Source organism: Bufo bufo, chromosome 3 (genome assembly GCF_905171765.1).
Source record: "Bufo bufo chromosome 3, aBufBuf1.1, whole genome shotgun sequence".
NCBI classification, from domain to species: domain Eukaryota; kingdom Metazoa; phylum Chordata; class Amphibia; order Anura; family Bufonidae; genus Bufo; species Bufo bufo.
The window spans coordinates 579000306-579016554 of record NC_053391.1 but is presented as its reverse complement, the minus strand read 5'-3'; the positions used below and the strand labels follow the sequence as shown (position 1 = coordinate 579016554).

Here is a 16249-nt window from a genome sequence, read left to right as displayed (position 1 = left end):
CACGCGCCGGCCGGCCAGCTCGCTGCCGTTCGCTGCAGTGCATTCATCGTGACAGTGAGTACAGAGGCTGGACCTGTTATCAATAGGAGAGATTGTTTCACACACTAGTAAAATACTTTACACACAAAGCCAGTTATGTGCGCGGGGCCCCTTCATATATAATCGCGGCATTTTCGGGTCGGTCAAATCGCCATATCGCATTTGCCGATTATCGCGATTCGATTATTTTTTCGATTTATTATGCAGCCCTACTAGTTAGCAGCTATTCCTGACTGTTATATGTAAGGACTTGTTCTATCAGTCTTAGTTATCTGCTAAATTTTCCTAAATCATTTTCTCTTATATTGGATTGCATTTTGGGGCTTTAGAACCAATTACTCAAGTATGGTTGTCCTGGAACAAATTACCGTATTTTTCACCCTATAAGACGCACTTCCTGCCCCCCCCCCTCAAAGTGGTGGGGGGGGGGGAGTGTCAGTGCATATTATAGGGTGAATACTAATGAGCTCATTAGTACAGGACTTGAAAGCAGTGAATGCAGCGCGACCCAGGCTCTATACTTACCGTTTCCTGGTCTTCTGTCTGTCAAACGCTGTGCTGTGACTCGTGCACAGCATAAGGACATTGGCGCGCTGTAATTCGTGCTGTGTGGCGTCAGGTCTCAGCACAGCATGTGGCAGGATGGACCGGAAGAGTGTTGGGTCCTCGCAGTTGAAGCGTCCGGAACAGGAGAGGTAAGGTGATTTATTGTTTTTGTCTGATCTGAAGTCTGAATGGGGGTCTTATTGACATGCCAGTCTGAATAGGGGTCTTAACATTGGGCGTCTGATAAATTTTTTATTTATTTTCCTCCTCGTCTTATAGGGCGAAAAATGCGGTAATGTAACTTTAGGGACCACTGTATTGTATTTCAGTACACGGAGTGCGTTCTTTGACCATGTTGCAGAATATCTTACTGCCAGTTAATCCCCTTTTCATGTACATTAAAGGGAACCTGTCATCAAACTTTATGCTGCCCATACTAATGCAGTGTCCCACTCACGTGACCGTGGGCCCCGCAAACATATTTTAGTTATGTATTAATGTCATGTGATATGTCTGTATTTAGTATTTTATCTCCTGTCATATTCTCCATGTCACAATGTGATTCCATATGCAAATATCCTTTATACAGGCCTAGTCAGGGTGCACTACACTCGATTCTCCACAGGATGGAGCAGTGTCTGTGTGTATAAATATCTTAGCTCATACCTAAGTTAGGCAGTTAAGTTGTTGGCTGGTTGAGGTCAATCCAAACCAGTGCAGATGAGCTCAGGTCAATCCAAGTGAGAGTTCAGTTGAATGCAGTTCTCTCATGAGCCTACAAGAAAACAACAGCGATGTAGCTGAATATCTGTCGGTTCCATAGCCCAGGGTTAAGGCCTGCAAGTATTCTACCTAGAGGTGAGCAATCCACTCCTATAGATCGCTCTTCCAGGGTGACCAATGTCTAAACTGCATGCAGCAGAGTATAGAAGGAATTGTCACGTTTATGCAAGACAAAGGATTAGCAAGATAGTCATAACCTGAGGACTTATTAGGCACCTTTGTAGTAGGTGTAGGAGACAGCATGAAGCATCTACATCTCCAGTTTAAATCCTGAGGACAGTCAGGCCAACTGTCGGAACAACATTGGAATAGAAGTTTCAGGATTCAGAAAAAGCACCTTTTTATTCAAGGATTAGGATCAGGCCGGAGTTGTTACCAGTGTAAGACTTTCATTATTACCAGCCTAGTCTGAGCAGTAGTCTTATGTATTACAAGAGCCTGTACTTCATTGACGATTTGCATTTCCCTATCCCCATATGCAGGGGAGATTGTACTTAATGCCGGGCTGTATCAAGAGACTGTTTAATGCCTGTAGATGTATTGTAATCAAGGGTCATCATCAGTAAAGTGCCATTTTAAGTTCCACCCTGTTTGCCTCAGACTCAAGTTGCTCTATTAACACTATAGTAAATGGTTGTACCTCCATACAAAAGGTACTGGCGTCACGACTACAAGGGACCTTGCCACTGGCACATTAATACAGCCCACCAAGGGCACCTCAAACCAACATCTGGCCAGTGTCCCTTACACCAGAGTGTGCCCCAGAGAATCCTTGTGCCATTCTCCTTTTCACTCTTGTGCGAGCCTGCCCAGGGACGACATAACCGTGAGTAACCAGAACTGTACTTACCTCGGCCCACCTATTGCTCACACCGTGACCTCACACATAATTCCCTTGTAAGGTCTGGCATACCGCACTAAAGGCAGAATAAAGTAGAGACCGGTGAGTTGATTTCAGCGGTCTGTCATTTATAAGTTAAAAGTAAGTGGTTGCTGAGAACCAACATCACAATCATTGCAGACTGGGCCTGGAAAAGAGTCCCGGCCACCTGAGAAGAGTCCTGGTTATTCATGAATTCCTGCTCTCCCTGCCCACCTGCTGATGACTGACAGTCTTCTACCTAGTTGTCTCCCTTTCTTTCTAGGAGAGAACTGCCAATCATCAGCAGACGGGTGAGAGAGCAGGAGATTATGTATAACCAGGACTCTTCTCAAGTAGATTTGACTCTTTTCAAGGCCTGGGCTGCAATGATTATGATGCTGGTTCTCAGCAACCACTTACTTTTAGCTCATGAGTGACACACCGCTGACATCAGCATTTCTGTCACTATTTTATACTGCCCTCAGTACGGTCAGCATAAAGTTGATGACGGGTTCCCTTTTAAGGCTGGGTTCACGTTACATTTTTCCCATCAGTTTAGCATATGCAAAAAAAACTGTACGTTAAATGGATGCCTCTCACTGATGCCATACATAGGCATCCATTCACCATGGAGTTCAGGATACAAGAACAAGGTGTGCTGTGTTTTTAACATATATGTCAAACGGAGGCATAAAACGTGATGTGAACCCACCCTCACTTAATCTACTGTACTTTGGGATTAGTCCTTTAATCACTTTATGGCTCGAGGAAAAAACGTCTAGAGTTGGTGAATTACTTTTAAAATAAAGGGTTAATTTGTGTCACTCTAATATAATTTCTTAGAATTGAGAGTATTGTCTCTTTAGTCACTTTCTATTGTAGTGAAAATTAAAATCACATTTGTTGAATAGTAACTCGTATGGCAAGGGTTTTGAAGAATGAGTACTGTATCTTCTAATTCATGTATATTTATATACTTTTCAAGGTTGGTGGTGCTGTAAGAGAAATTACCGGATATTACACAACATACCGCCAAACGATCAGTGTTCTCCCTGGAGACAAGGAAGGCGACTGTCTTAAGACCGTTCTGGGTTATCATCATGTCATCGACGGCTTCCCTAACTGTGTGGTGGCAGATGGCGTAGTCAACTTCTTTCTGGCACGGACAGACAAGGTTTTAAAAGTTGGATTTGACCCTCGGTTATCTAGAGTTGCTCATTTAGGTACGTTTTTGGAGTATTTATATGGAAAAGTTATGGATGGCTAACCAACCCCCGCTGTGTAGTTACTGTCCAGTATGATCCTACAGCTGGTCTCGGCACACTGTGTGATGGGTGGACTGTTTTAGATCACACTATATAGACCTCCAGTCACAGGTCGGTGTGCCCAGAATTTGGTGGGAACATGGCCTGTTTAGGATCATAAGTTCTTATTGAAAAGTGTTTTTACTTGCTGTGGCCTTTCAGATGTGCTAAGCCACACACAGGAATGGTAGGCATGAAGTGAATTGTCATGTATGTGACACTCTCTAGCCTTAAATCGACTTCACTTTAAGGGTCAATTCACACGTCCGTTGTGTATTGCAGATCCGCAATACACCCGTCCGGCACCACCCCGTCCTTGAATAGGACATGTTCTATTTATTTTTAATTTTTTTTTCCGGAGCTGCGGACTGGAAGATCGGGGGCACACTCCGGAAATGCGGATGCGGGTAGCACATACACTGCGTGCAGAATTATTAGGCAAATGAGTATTTTGACCACATCATCCTCTTTATGCATGTTGTCTTACTCCAAGCTGTATAGGCTTGAAAGCCTACTACCAATTAAGCATATTAGGTGATGTGCATCTCTGTAATGAGAAGGGGTGTGGTCTAATGACATCAACACCCTATATCAGGTGTGCATAATTATTAGGCAACTTCCTTTCCTTTGGCAAAATGGGTCAAAAGAAGGACTTGACAGGCTCAGAAAAGTCAAAAATAGTGAGATATCTTGCAGAGGGATGCAGCACTCTTAAAATTGCAAAGCTTCTAAAGCGTGATCATCGAACAATCAAGCGTTTCATTCAAAATAGTCAACAGGGTCGCAAGAAGCGTGTGGAAAAACCAAGGCGCCAAATAACTGCCCATGAACTGAGAAAAGTCAAGCGTGCAGCTGCCAAGATGCCACTTGCCACCAGTTTGCAACATCACTGGAGTGCCCAAAAGCACAAGGTGTGCAATACTCAGAGACATGGCCAAGGTAAGAAAGGCTGAAAGACGACCACCACTGAACAAGACACACAAGCTGAAACGTCAAGACTGGGCCAAGAAATATCTCAAGACTGATTTTTCTAAGGTTTTATGGACTGATGAAACGAGAGTGAGTCTTGATGGGCCAGATGGATGGGCCCGTGGCTGGATTAGTAAAGGGCAGAGAGCTCCAGTCCGACTCAGACGCCAGCAAGGTGGAGGTGGAGTACTGGTTTGGGCTGGTATCATCAAAGATGACCTTGTGGGGCCTTTTCGGGTTGAGGATGGAGTCAAGCTCAACTCCCAGTCCTACTGCCAGTTTCTGGAAGACACCTTCTTCAAGCAGTGGTACAGGAAGAAATCTGCATCCTTCAAGAAAAACATGATTTTCATGCAGGACAATGCTCCATCACACGCATCCAAGTACTCCACAGCGTGGCTGGCAAGAAAGGGTATAAAAGAAGAAAATCTAATGACATGGCCTCCTTGTTCACCTGATCTGAACCCCATTGAGAACCTGTGGTCCATCATCAAATGTGAGATTTACAAGGAGGGAAAACAGTACACCTCTCTGAACAGTGTCTGGGAGGCTGTGGTTGCTGCTGCACGCCATGTTGATGGTGAACAGATCAAAACACTGACAGAATCCATGGATGGCAGGCTTTTGAGTGTCCTTGCAAAGAAAGGTGGCTATATTGGTCACTGATTTGTTTTTGTTTTGTTTTTGAATGTCAGAAATGTATATTTGTGAATGTTGAGATGTTATATTGGTTTCACTGGTAAAAATAAATAATTGAAATGGGTATATATTTGTTTTTTGTTAAGTTGCCTAATAATTATGCACAGTAATAGTCACCTGCACACACAGATATCCCCCTAAAATAGCTAAAACTAAAAACAAACTAAAAACTACTTCCAAAAATATACAGCTTTGATATTAATGAGTTTTTTTGGGTTCATTGAGAACATGGTTGTTGTTCAATAATAAAATTAATCCTCAAAAATACAACTTGCCTAATAATTCTGCACTCCCTGTAGTCTATAGAGAATGAATGGGTCCGCAATTTTGCAGAACGGATGCGGACCCATTAATTTCTATGGGGCCGCACAATGTGCTGCCCGGATCCAGAAATGCCGCAATTCCGATCCCGAAAAAAATAGAACATGTCGTCCTATTCTTGTCCGCAATTGCGGACAAGATTAGGCATTTTCTATTAAGTGCAGGCAATGTGCGGTCCGCAAAATGTGGAACCCACATTGCCGGTGTCTGTGTTTTGTGGATCCGCAAAACGCACACGGATGTGCAAATGGACCCTAATCCTGTAAAAAGTATCTGGATAATATAGTCCCTCAAAAATAGAACATGCAGCCATATATAAAGTGAGATTAACTTTTTTTTTTTTTTTTTGCAATACTACCCCAAACCATATTTTGTAATATATACCCCTGTTACAAATCTTATACTGATTGGGCAGTATGAATGTCCATGTCAGTCTGCTTCCTTTTTCCCAGCTGGATTTCACCTCTAATGGACATGTCCTCATGACATCACGTACTGGCTCTAGCACTGTATCTACACAGTGCATGTAGCAAAGCGTTGAGTATCTGCTTCACAGCCATGGACTCGAAGCATTCTAGGAAACGTAGTTCAGGGCTCACTGCTGGAGCTCCAATATGTCCACAGACCGGAGCTTCAAGAAGAAAGGAAGCACTGTGCAATAGTTGGGATGGGAGAATGAAAATACTAATTGAGAGTTAAACATCTTCATCACATGAGTAATTTGGTCTCCCATGCTTGTTATGTTTCTAAAGTCACTTTGAAGAAATGATTAAAATCTCAGAAATGGGTACACGTGGTAAATTTGCCACGCGTTCCTACTGTAAAATGTAGGAACACAAAAATGATAATTTAAGTAGCAAAAATATTAAGTATATGCCCAGGCTCGGACTGGCCCACAGGGGTACAGGGGAATCCCCCGGTGGGCCCCTGAGCAAGGTGGGCCCCTAGTCTCCCACCCCCTGCACAAGTGGCACATAACACATTAGATTTAGTACACTACATACATATATTCAATGTACAGCACCTCAACCAGCTTATGTTCATATAAAAAACTTGCTAGATTATTTATTATTTTTGAATGTATCCGTACGGTGGGCCCCCAAAATAAATTTTACTGGTGGTCCCTAGGTACCCCAGTCCGACACTGTATATGCCTATCATACACAGTCAATAAATTAGAAGAATTTTCTGAATGAGCGAAGTACTCAGACCAAAAATACTATAAAAAAACATGCCTTCATAAAGTGCCTAGTGCAGGGATGCTCAACCTGCGGCCCTCCAGCTGTTGTAAAACTACAACTCCCATCGTGCCCTGCTGTAGGCTGTCCGGGCATGCTGGGAGTTGTAGTTTTGCAACAGCTGGAAAGCTGCAGGTTGGGCTTCCCTAGCTTAGTGCAATGTAAAATGCTATAAGAAGCATATATGTCCTCTATGTTGGACTTGGACAGTACTACGTTTGATAGAAATACAAAAGCAAAAAACTGTGGTGCAGTTCTGAGTGTGTGGACTGAATAGGTCCAAGGGTTGGTGATGCACATGGCGCCTCTGTCCTACATGCAGTAGAACAAGGATCTGCAACCTCTGGCACTCCAGCTGTGGTAAAACTACTACTTGCCTATGAAAAGTGAATGGGGCATGTTGGAGTTGGAGTTTCACGCCAGCTGGAGTGCCAGAGGTTGCTGACCCCTACAGTAGACGCTTCCTCAGGAGTAAATGGAATAAAGCAGCATACGGGTATAAAAAGTAGTAAAACGTGCACAATTGGGAATACTCAGTTAAACACCTGGCAGAACCTCAGTCAGTTATCTGTTCCCATTTGTGGGTTGAGACAGACATGGATAATGTTGGGAGTAGTTATCCAGCGGGGTAAGTGTATATAGCTGCACATTCACTCTAATGGGCTTTTATACATGTACTGTATAATCTTGTATTACTGTCATTGTTTATATTTTATAATGTGAAGTTGGAATCAAATTGTGCACTGCAAGGTGACCTAGTTCATGTGGGTCCTGGCATGCCTTTACAGGAATACCCTTAGGCTACTTTCACATCTTCACTTTCCCTTTCCGCTATTGAGATCTGTCATAGGGTCTCAATAGCGGGGAGGAAACGCTTCAGTTTTGTCCCCTTTCATTGTCAATGGGGACAAAACTGAAGGGAACGGAATGCACCAGAATGCATTCCGTTCCATTTGGTTGCGTCCCCATGCCGGACAGAATAACGCTGCAAGCAGCGTTTTTCTGTCCGCAATGTGGTGCTGAGCAAGGCGGATCCGTTTTCTCTGACACAATAGAAAACTGATCTGTCCCCATTGACTTTCAATATTCAATAGTGTTCATGACAGATCCATCTTGGCTATTTTAAAGATAACACAACCGGATCCGTTCATAACTGATACAGACGGTTGTATTATCGTGACTGAAGGACTGAAGCGTTTTTGCTGATCCAGCGAAAACGCCGGTGTGAAAGTAGCCTTAGTTGGGCCTAGACCGATAAACTGAAAATAAGGGCTGTTTCACACGAGCGAGTCCATTGCGGGAATCATGCTCCGTGTGTGTGTGTGATCCTCCGCTCTGGACTTGCAGGAGCGCTGGGCATTATCATGATTTATAATGCTGTGTGTCTCTGCTTGACCTTATTTCTACAGAATCATAGTGACGGCTTTATGTCACTATGATTCTGTGGGAAAAAGGCCATGCAGAGACACACAGCATTATAAATCATGATAATGCCGTGCGCTCCTGCAAGTTCAAAGCGGAGGATCACACTCGCACATGGAGCATGATTCCCGCAATGGACTCGCTCGTGTGAAACAGCCCTAATGTAGATAAGGCCTCATGCACACGGCCGTGTTCCGCAGTCGAGAGCGGTCCGTGGTAACCCGGCCGGGATTCCTTCTGACAGCAGGAGCGCACGGCGTCATTGGTTGCTATGACGCCGCTGCTGTACAGTGATACACTCGTATATTACCACGGACCGCTCTCGGCCGCGGGACACGGCCGTGTGCATGAGGCCTATATAGAAGTACCGTAGATTTTCATTACTGATAATTCTGCCCCCAGCAAGTTCTGATTTCTCCACTTACTATACGTCTGTTTTTTCTCTTGGCCTCTTCATAGAATTCTTCATAGATGGACTTGGCACCCTTCATGTGGGCTCCTGTGATGACGTCGTTGTTAACCATGCCTCCAAAATACACCTCCCGTGGTCCAATACAAAAAGTGACAAAGCATATTCGAAATTTCGTTATCCCAAATCCTTTTCCAAACCCAATGTTCAACATCTGCTCTTTTACTTCAAGAACCACTTCAAATGCATGACTGGGAACTGAATGGTCTGTAAGGAAGTCTAGGGAAGGACCTGGGGCAGATTATTTTATTTTGTACAATATCTAGATGACTGGCTGCATTCAGAATCGGCGATATTTCTGGAGAATATTTCTACCATCAGATTCCTGGACCGCAATGGGGAAAAAATACTTTATAGAGACCAAGACATGGAGTCAGAAGGAGGAATTGTATGGGGTTTAAGGAAATGTTGCACTGCACATATAGCTCGGAAATAAAGGGATCTCTGTTTTACATCATCAACCGAAAAGATGGTTTTAGTAAAACTAGTTAGTAGGTACAGTTAGTAAAAAAAAAATGCTGCTAATTAAAATTCTAATTCGAATGATGAAAAGAATTGCACATAACGGTAGCATTTTATCACTGCACTGAAAAAAAAAGTCTATCTATATAGTCACACTGAGTAACTCTGCTAGATACACCATGAAGCAGCTATTTCACTGGGCAATCCTAAAACGGAGGAGGACTATAAGAGAATAAGGAATATCCATTGGCTCAATGCATAACTCTGCCACCACCAGAAGACTGCCTAACGTTACAAAGCATTTCTTATGGGCATGTAATTGGCTAACAGCATGAGACTGCCTGGTTTACTCAATTTATTCAGCTGTCCATTTCAATATAGGTGGCACGTTCTTCACTTCATCTACAAAATGGTGTTTCGCGTACTCTGGCGATGACTTTGTACTCTTCGGGAACTGCATTGATAAATTATCAAAGGGTCCGTTTGCTTTCAGACATTTAACGATCAGCTGTTTATTCTCCAGCGAGCTCCGCGGCCACGTTACAGTATACCAAGCACAGCGGAATACAATGTATAGTAGCTGCACTTTGTATTGCTGTTCATTCACCTGAATGGACTGAACTGCACATAGCCCATGAGATCAATGAGGGACGTCATTGGCCTAGGAAGAGTCTGTAGCGCCTGTACACTCCCCAATCAGATACTGACGAGCTATCCTGAGGATAGGTCATCTATAGTCTACTCCTAGAAAACAAAGTTATCAGATCAAGATGATGGGAGAAAGCAAAAAGGGATGTTCAAGGGGCTCCAGCATGGGGCATTCACCGTGCAGTTTCCTCCAGCTCTTCTTAAAGGGGTTGTGTCACTTCAGCAAGTGGCATTTATTATGTAGAGAAAGTTAACACAAGCAGTGGCCTAACTAGAACTGATTAGGCCCCACTGGACATTTTTGAATGGGGCTGCCTCCCAGCAACTTCTTCGCAACCCCCAACTCTCGTGCTATTTGCTGAAGTGACAAAACCCCTTTAAGCTGGCCATGCACATTAGATTACTGTTGGCTGAACCTGGCATTTTTGGTGGGATTGGCTGGTCATCTAATGTGAATGGGGGGGGGGGGGGCGGGGGCGCGCCCTCACACCTTTACCCAGACGGCAGATGTCAATGGTGAGAAGGATCGGGCAGTAAGGTTTCAACATGACCAGATCCTTTTGTTTCCAGGTGAGATAATCTGCCACCAGAGGAGCCTGGCAGCAGTGTATCCCCCTCTCCTGATCGAGAACACATGCACACGGCTCAGTAGGGCGTCCATGTGTATAGGGGGAGCTGGAGAAATAGCAGTCAGTTGAACATGACGTGTATGACCAGCCTTAGACAATCCCAGCTTAAAGATTTGTGCATTTGAAAAAACTTCAAGGGCATCTCCAGCAGCAGAGATGTGACTTTGCTATGACTTCTTGCACAGATCTTTGTTTCTCCGTCCACCTGTGCTACTTAATGGAAATAAATGCAGTATAAAGGTTTGCCTGACAGATTTCTCAGTCTGAGGGTGATAATTTGCAGCCAGGTACCTGTGACCTTGCAGGTTTTTGCACTGAAGTCTACATTACTATTAATTGATAATTTAATTGACAGAACACAGACAGGAAGTGTTGTCATGGGGGCAGAGAAGCTGATAATGGCTTTTGACCTGTAATTTAAATCGCATCCAAAAGTACCTCATGATTTATTTTTATATTTTTTTTTAACATTTTTTGGGTTTACTAAATGACTTGTGTAAATCCTCTTTTAGTTCTTCTTTCCAGGCCTTAGACTACATAAACCCGGTCCAGGTCCAGCAGCAGGCTACTTCCTGTTTCATCACACTCTTCTTTTTATGATTGGCTCACATACTGATCATTACAAGTAATGTAGGTATTATTCTGGTCACACTGGGACCTCGTGTATCAAAATGTCAGTCCTTGCTGTCAATAACCAATCGGATGCCATATTTAATTGTTCCAGTGATGTTTATGAAATCAAAGCTGGGCTATGGTTGAAACTGGTCCAGTTCCTTTATCTCCGCTCTGATCTACGTGTCACCCAGTCATTCATGGGTGTAGACTATAAAAAATGATTTTCACAAGGTAGCTACAGTGGATTTTTTTTTTTTTTTTCAGTAGGCACTATGGGTGGATTCCTAATGGCGTGTCTTGCACTGCAAAAGCTATTGCACTGATGTTCATTTGATATTGTGATATCTGTATATATTTGTAATAAGCAGTGACCTCAACGATTATGCCACCTCCGTTATTCACGACGTTTGTTCATTAGAGATACATTAATCCATAATATAACTGATGACAATGCATACTATTTCTTTTTAATGTTTTTTTTTTATACAGATGAATACATTATATGCAAAAATGTGATTAAATGCTTATATAAAGAATTGGTAGTGTGAAATATTAATATATGCTTTAGAAAATTGTGTTTTATGTATTAAAGGGACATAAATGCCTGATAGGTGGGACCCTATCAGGAGAATGCTTCTCCAGTGACCGTGGATGCACCCAGCTCATGCCATTGAAATCAATGAAAGGTGGCCATGGGTTTCTCCATTGCGGTCTATAGGGGATACAGCAAGAGCCAAGCAAATATTCTGCTTTTGGTTTTTAACTGAACAAAAGCGTATAAATGAATGAAAATGGCTGTAACTTATAAAAGGTCCCATATGAGAATGCATTGAAAATGTTATGTAAAAACAGCGATTGATTTTCTCATGTACTAATGTTCAGGGTTTTTACTTGGAAGCAGTTCTAGAACCATTGCTTATCCATGTAAATATACTTTTGTATTCTACTTGTGACCATTATTTGACCCCATACTACAAAGAGGGTGGGTTGGGGCATGGGCATATTCCTAAAGTAGCTCTATCAGCTTAAAGGGCAGCATATACACCCTTCTAACCCTAAAAGCCAAAGGTTGATTAATACAAGTGCTGAAAGAATACAGTGAACTCTGGTTATGACAATGCTGTATTCATGAGGAGTGACCTGCTCTGCTCACCCATCGGGGAAGTGATTTGACAAGTTGCAGGTATGCATGTATACACTTCAGCCTTCAAATCGCTGCCTTCTCAGGAATACACTACTCATCGCTATGGGTTCACTGTCTAATGTCCGTGATCGTGTTGGCCAAATGGCACCATTTTTTGGTGTGAGCTGTTTTGGCTACTAGTAGTATGCTATATAAATTTTGTATCAGACTTCTTTGCAGACGACAGGATTTAACCCTTTCAAAATTTCAATTTCTCTGCTTTTAAAACAGTGATACCTCATAAAATATTTATTACTTAACATTCCCCCCCCCCCCCCCCCCCCCCCCCCCCCAATAGGAGGTATTTTATTGCTGCCCAGCTATTGATGTGCTATGAATTAGAAAACAGTGCACTACTAGGGGAGTTAGTAGGGAGTTACGCTCATAATAATATATTTACCCTGTTGGAATCCGGGCTATTGAGGAGCTATGAGCGGGGCTACAGAGAGACTATAAAACTACTCCTGAAAGTGTGGGCTACTACTAGGACATGGCCGAAGGTCAAGGGCTCACTTACATTCACGCCTCTTTGGCATAATGTGCACCTACAAAGGTTAGATGATATTGCAGTGGACACATTTTGGCAAAAGAATAAAATTTTGTATATTTCACAGGTAGTTAAGGATAGAGAGATTAAGCCATTTATAGAGATGACACATAATATAGAAAAATTTTCATGGTTTAGATGCTTTCAATTGCGTTCAGCACTATCTAGTCTGGACGATAAACTGGTGTTGGATATAGATAGTTCATCTTTCTTGAATGACTGGGTAGGGGGGACACTGTCTAGAATGGAGATTTTAAATATATATAAGTTATTACTTAAGGCATGGTTTAGTGATATACAGTCACCAGGACAAAGAGCGTGGGAGTTGGACTGTCCGAATATACAATTAGAAGGGTGGGAGAATATTTTTGAGAATTCAGGTTCACTATCCCAGAACTTTAACCATGTTCTAGTACATTTTAATATTTGCCACAGATTATATGTTACCCCTTTATGGATGAATAAATGTGGGCTAAGACACCTCTAATTGCCCTAAATGCGACACCTCAGGTGCGGATTATCTTCATATGATCTGGACCTGCCCAGAACTTATAAAATACTGGAATGGCATTAATAACTTTATTACCTACAAACTAAAAATACGAATCCCTTTTGAACCACAAGTGTTTTTGCTCAATGATCTTTCCAAAATAAATAATCATAAGTATCAAAAGATCTTCCTAGGTAGGATACTGATGTTGGCTAGAGTTTTGGTCAGTCGGACCTGGTTTGCTCGATATACTCCAGAAATAAATATATGGATAAACCTATGAGAAAATCATGTATAAACAGAGGGAAGCTGACGAGAAGTGGACTAAGATATGGGGTGGCTGGAGGATCTGGTTTGATTAGTTCTTTAAAAAAAAAAATTTTTTAGACGCATCACAGGTATGGGGAGGGGGGTGGGTGTAGGGAATGGGGATAAGGGGAAATTAAGAAACTATTTTTTTTGTATTGTAATTGTTTTGATATTTATTAATAAAGATAATTTAAAAAAAAAAACATTCCCCATATGTCTACTTTATGTTGGCATCATTTTGTAAATGTCATTTTATTTTTTTAGGACGTTAGAAGGCTTAGAATTTTGGAAGAAATTTCCAAAACCCACTTTTTAAATACCAGTTTAGGTCTGAAGTCACTTTGTGGGGCTTACATAGTGTAACCCCCCCATAAATGACCCCCATTATAGAAACTACACCCCTCGAGCTACTCAAAACTGATTTTACAAACTCTGTTAGCCCTTTAGGTGTTCCACAAGAAATAAAGGAAAATAGAAGACCTTTCAAAGGTGTGATAAAGGGAGAAAAGACAAGAAATGAATCGCACATCCACTGCTATGCTTTGATCTCATCCCTGCTACTATTGCAGGAGACAGCACTAAATAGCGCATGTGTACCACCTCCTATGCTACATGGTGAATGAGGCATTAGTGTAGATTTTGATCAAAAGGCATAAGCCCACTCACCACGCCAAGGTTGCCTCTGAGTGGGTCCTAACCTAACATTGGCGTGGCGCTGCACGGCGACTGCCGCCGCTGCGGCGCCATCCCGGCCGGCGGCGGGACCCAGCAGCCAAACGGCACCCCTGCTGCCTGACCATGCCATACCTAGCACTGGGCCCCACCAACCAGGCAGAAAAACAGCACAGTGGCCCCCGTACAGCGCCGGCCGGGCTCTCGCCGCAGCGGCGGTTGTTGCCGTGCAGCGCCACGCCAATGTTAGGTTAGGACCCACTCATAGAGGCAACCTTGGCGTGGTGAGTGGGCTTATGCCTTTTGATCAAAATGTACACTAATGCCTCATTTAGCATGTAGCATAGGAGGTGGTACACATGCGCTATTTAGTGCTGTCTCCTGCAGTAGTGCAGGGATGAGATCAAAGCATTAGCAGTGGATGTGCGATTCATTTCTTGTCTTTTCTCCCTTTATTACTTATATAGAAATTCTGTCCCTGGATCAGCACTCCTTCCATACGCCAGGTAATTTTAATTAGCCAAGCATTCATTAGTAGGGGTTAAATTAGCCTAGCATGCTATGCTCTAAGTTGGAGTTCCTGTGAGCTTCAGATGAGGTGAGCTTTGACAACTGTTCACATGGTGCGGTGCTGCATGGGGGCCACTGTGCTGTTTTTCTGGCTGGTTGGTGGGGCCCAGTGCTAGGTATGGCATGGTCAGGCAGCAGGGGTGCTGTTTGGCTTCTGGGTCCCGCCACCGGCCGGGATGGCCCCGCAGCGGCGGCGGTCGCCGTGCAGCGCTGCGCCAATGTTAGGTTAGGACCCACTCATAGAGGCAACCTTGGCGTGGTGAGTGGGCATATGCCTTTTGATCAAAATGTACACTAATGCCTCATTTAGCATGTAGCATAGGAGGTGGTACACGTGCGCTATTTAGTGCTGTCTCCTGCAGTAGTGTAGGGATGAGATCAACGCATTAGCAATGGATGTGCGCTTCATGTCTTGTCTTTTCTCCCTTTATTACTTATATAGAAGACCTTTCAAAATTTGACCTTATTGGCAGATTTTCCATTTTAATCCATTTTTTTTCTTAACACATTTGAGGGTTAACAGCCAAACTCAATATTTATTACCCTGATTCTGCGGTTTACAGAAACACCCCACATATGGTCATAAACTGATGTAAGGGCACACGGCAGGGCGCAGAAGGAAAGGAGTGCCTTATGGTTTTTGGAAGGCAGATTTTGCTGAACTGGTTTTTAGATGCTATGTCCCAATTTAAGCCCACTGATGCACCCTTATAGTAAAAACTCCCAAAAAGTGACCCCATTTTGGAAACTGTCATGGTGGGGAGTGGGGGAAACTCCCCACCGTACAATGAGGAGGCAACTTGGAAGAAACAAGGCTAGGAGGAGGAATAAGGGAGCAGGTCACCTCCTACAGCGTCCCTAATTCTGGCCCTGACTCCTAACCGTATGAGCCAACCCAGATGGTAGGAGGGCTCATACTCTGGAACCTCGGGGCCCTACTAACCCTCAGGACATCCCTGGACTAGGAGCATGGTAAAGACAACCTGTTCCTCCAAAACACGGACGAACAGGAGTCTCCACCGGCCCAAGATCCAAAGAAAGAAGACCGTATACAGCATATGGAATTGGCAGGTAAGCGACGAATGCAAAACACTTACCTGCCACAGGCACACTGACTGGAACCCGTCCACAAGTGCGGATGTCCACACACATTAAGGGCACAGCACATACAACAACCACACAGGTATCCAGGACACACATAGCTGCATATGGACAATTGGTCCCCCCTCCCGGGAACCAGAGACTCCCTTCCGGAGGATACAACGTAAGACAGGGGAATATCTAGCAAACATGCTGGACACCAAACACCACCAGACATGTAACACCAAACTAGACATACAAACACCCTGAACATAACCCACTCCAAACAAATAAGGATAGGAAGGGAAGGAAACACCGGGATGACAACTAGGATGGCCCTCAGATGACAAAGAGCAAGGTCCTAGTCCAACAAAGGCAGTAGAACCACTGCC

The 16249-nt window shown here is 43.5% G+C and overlaps 1 protein-coding gene across 1 annotated transcript in view; it reads left to right on the top strand.

Annotated features, from left to right (window-relative positions):
• Positions 1 to 8992, top strand: part of B4GALNT1 (beta-1,4-N-acetyl-galactosaminyltransferase 1) — a 241814-nt gene extending 232822 nt beyond the window's left edge. Inside the window, exons 10-11 of the mRNA XM_040425765.1 lie at positions 3216 to 3453; positions 8643 to 8992. Of these exons, the coding sequence (XP_040281699.1) occupies positions 3216 to 3453; positions 8643 to 8854 (450 nt within the window). The 3' untranslated portion in view covers positions 8855 to 8992. The remainder of the gene's footprint in view (positions 1 to 3215; positions 3454 to 8642) is intronic.
• Positions 8993 to 16249: the final 7257 nt, after the last annotated feature.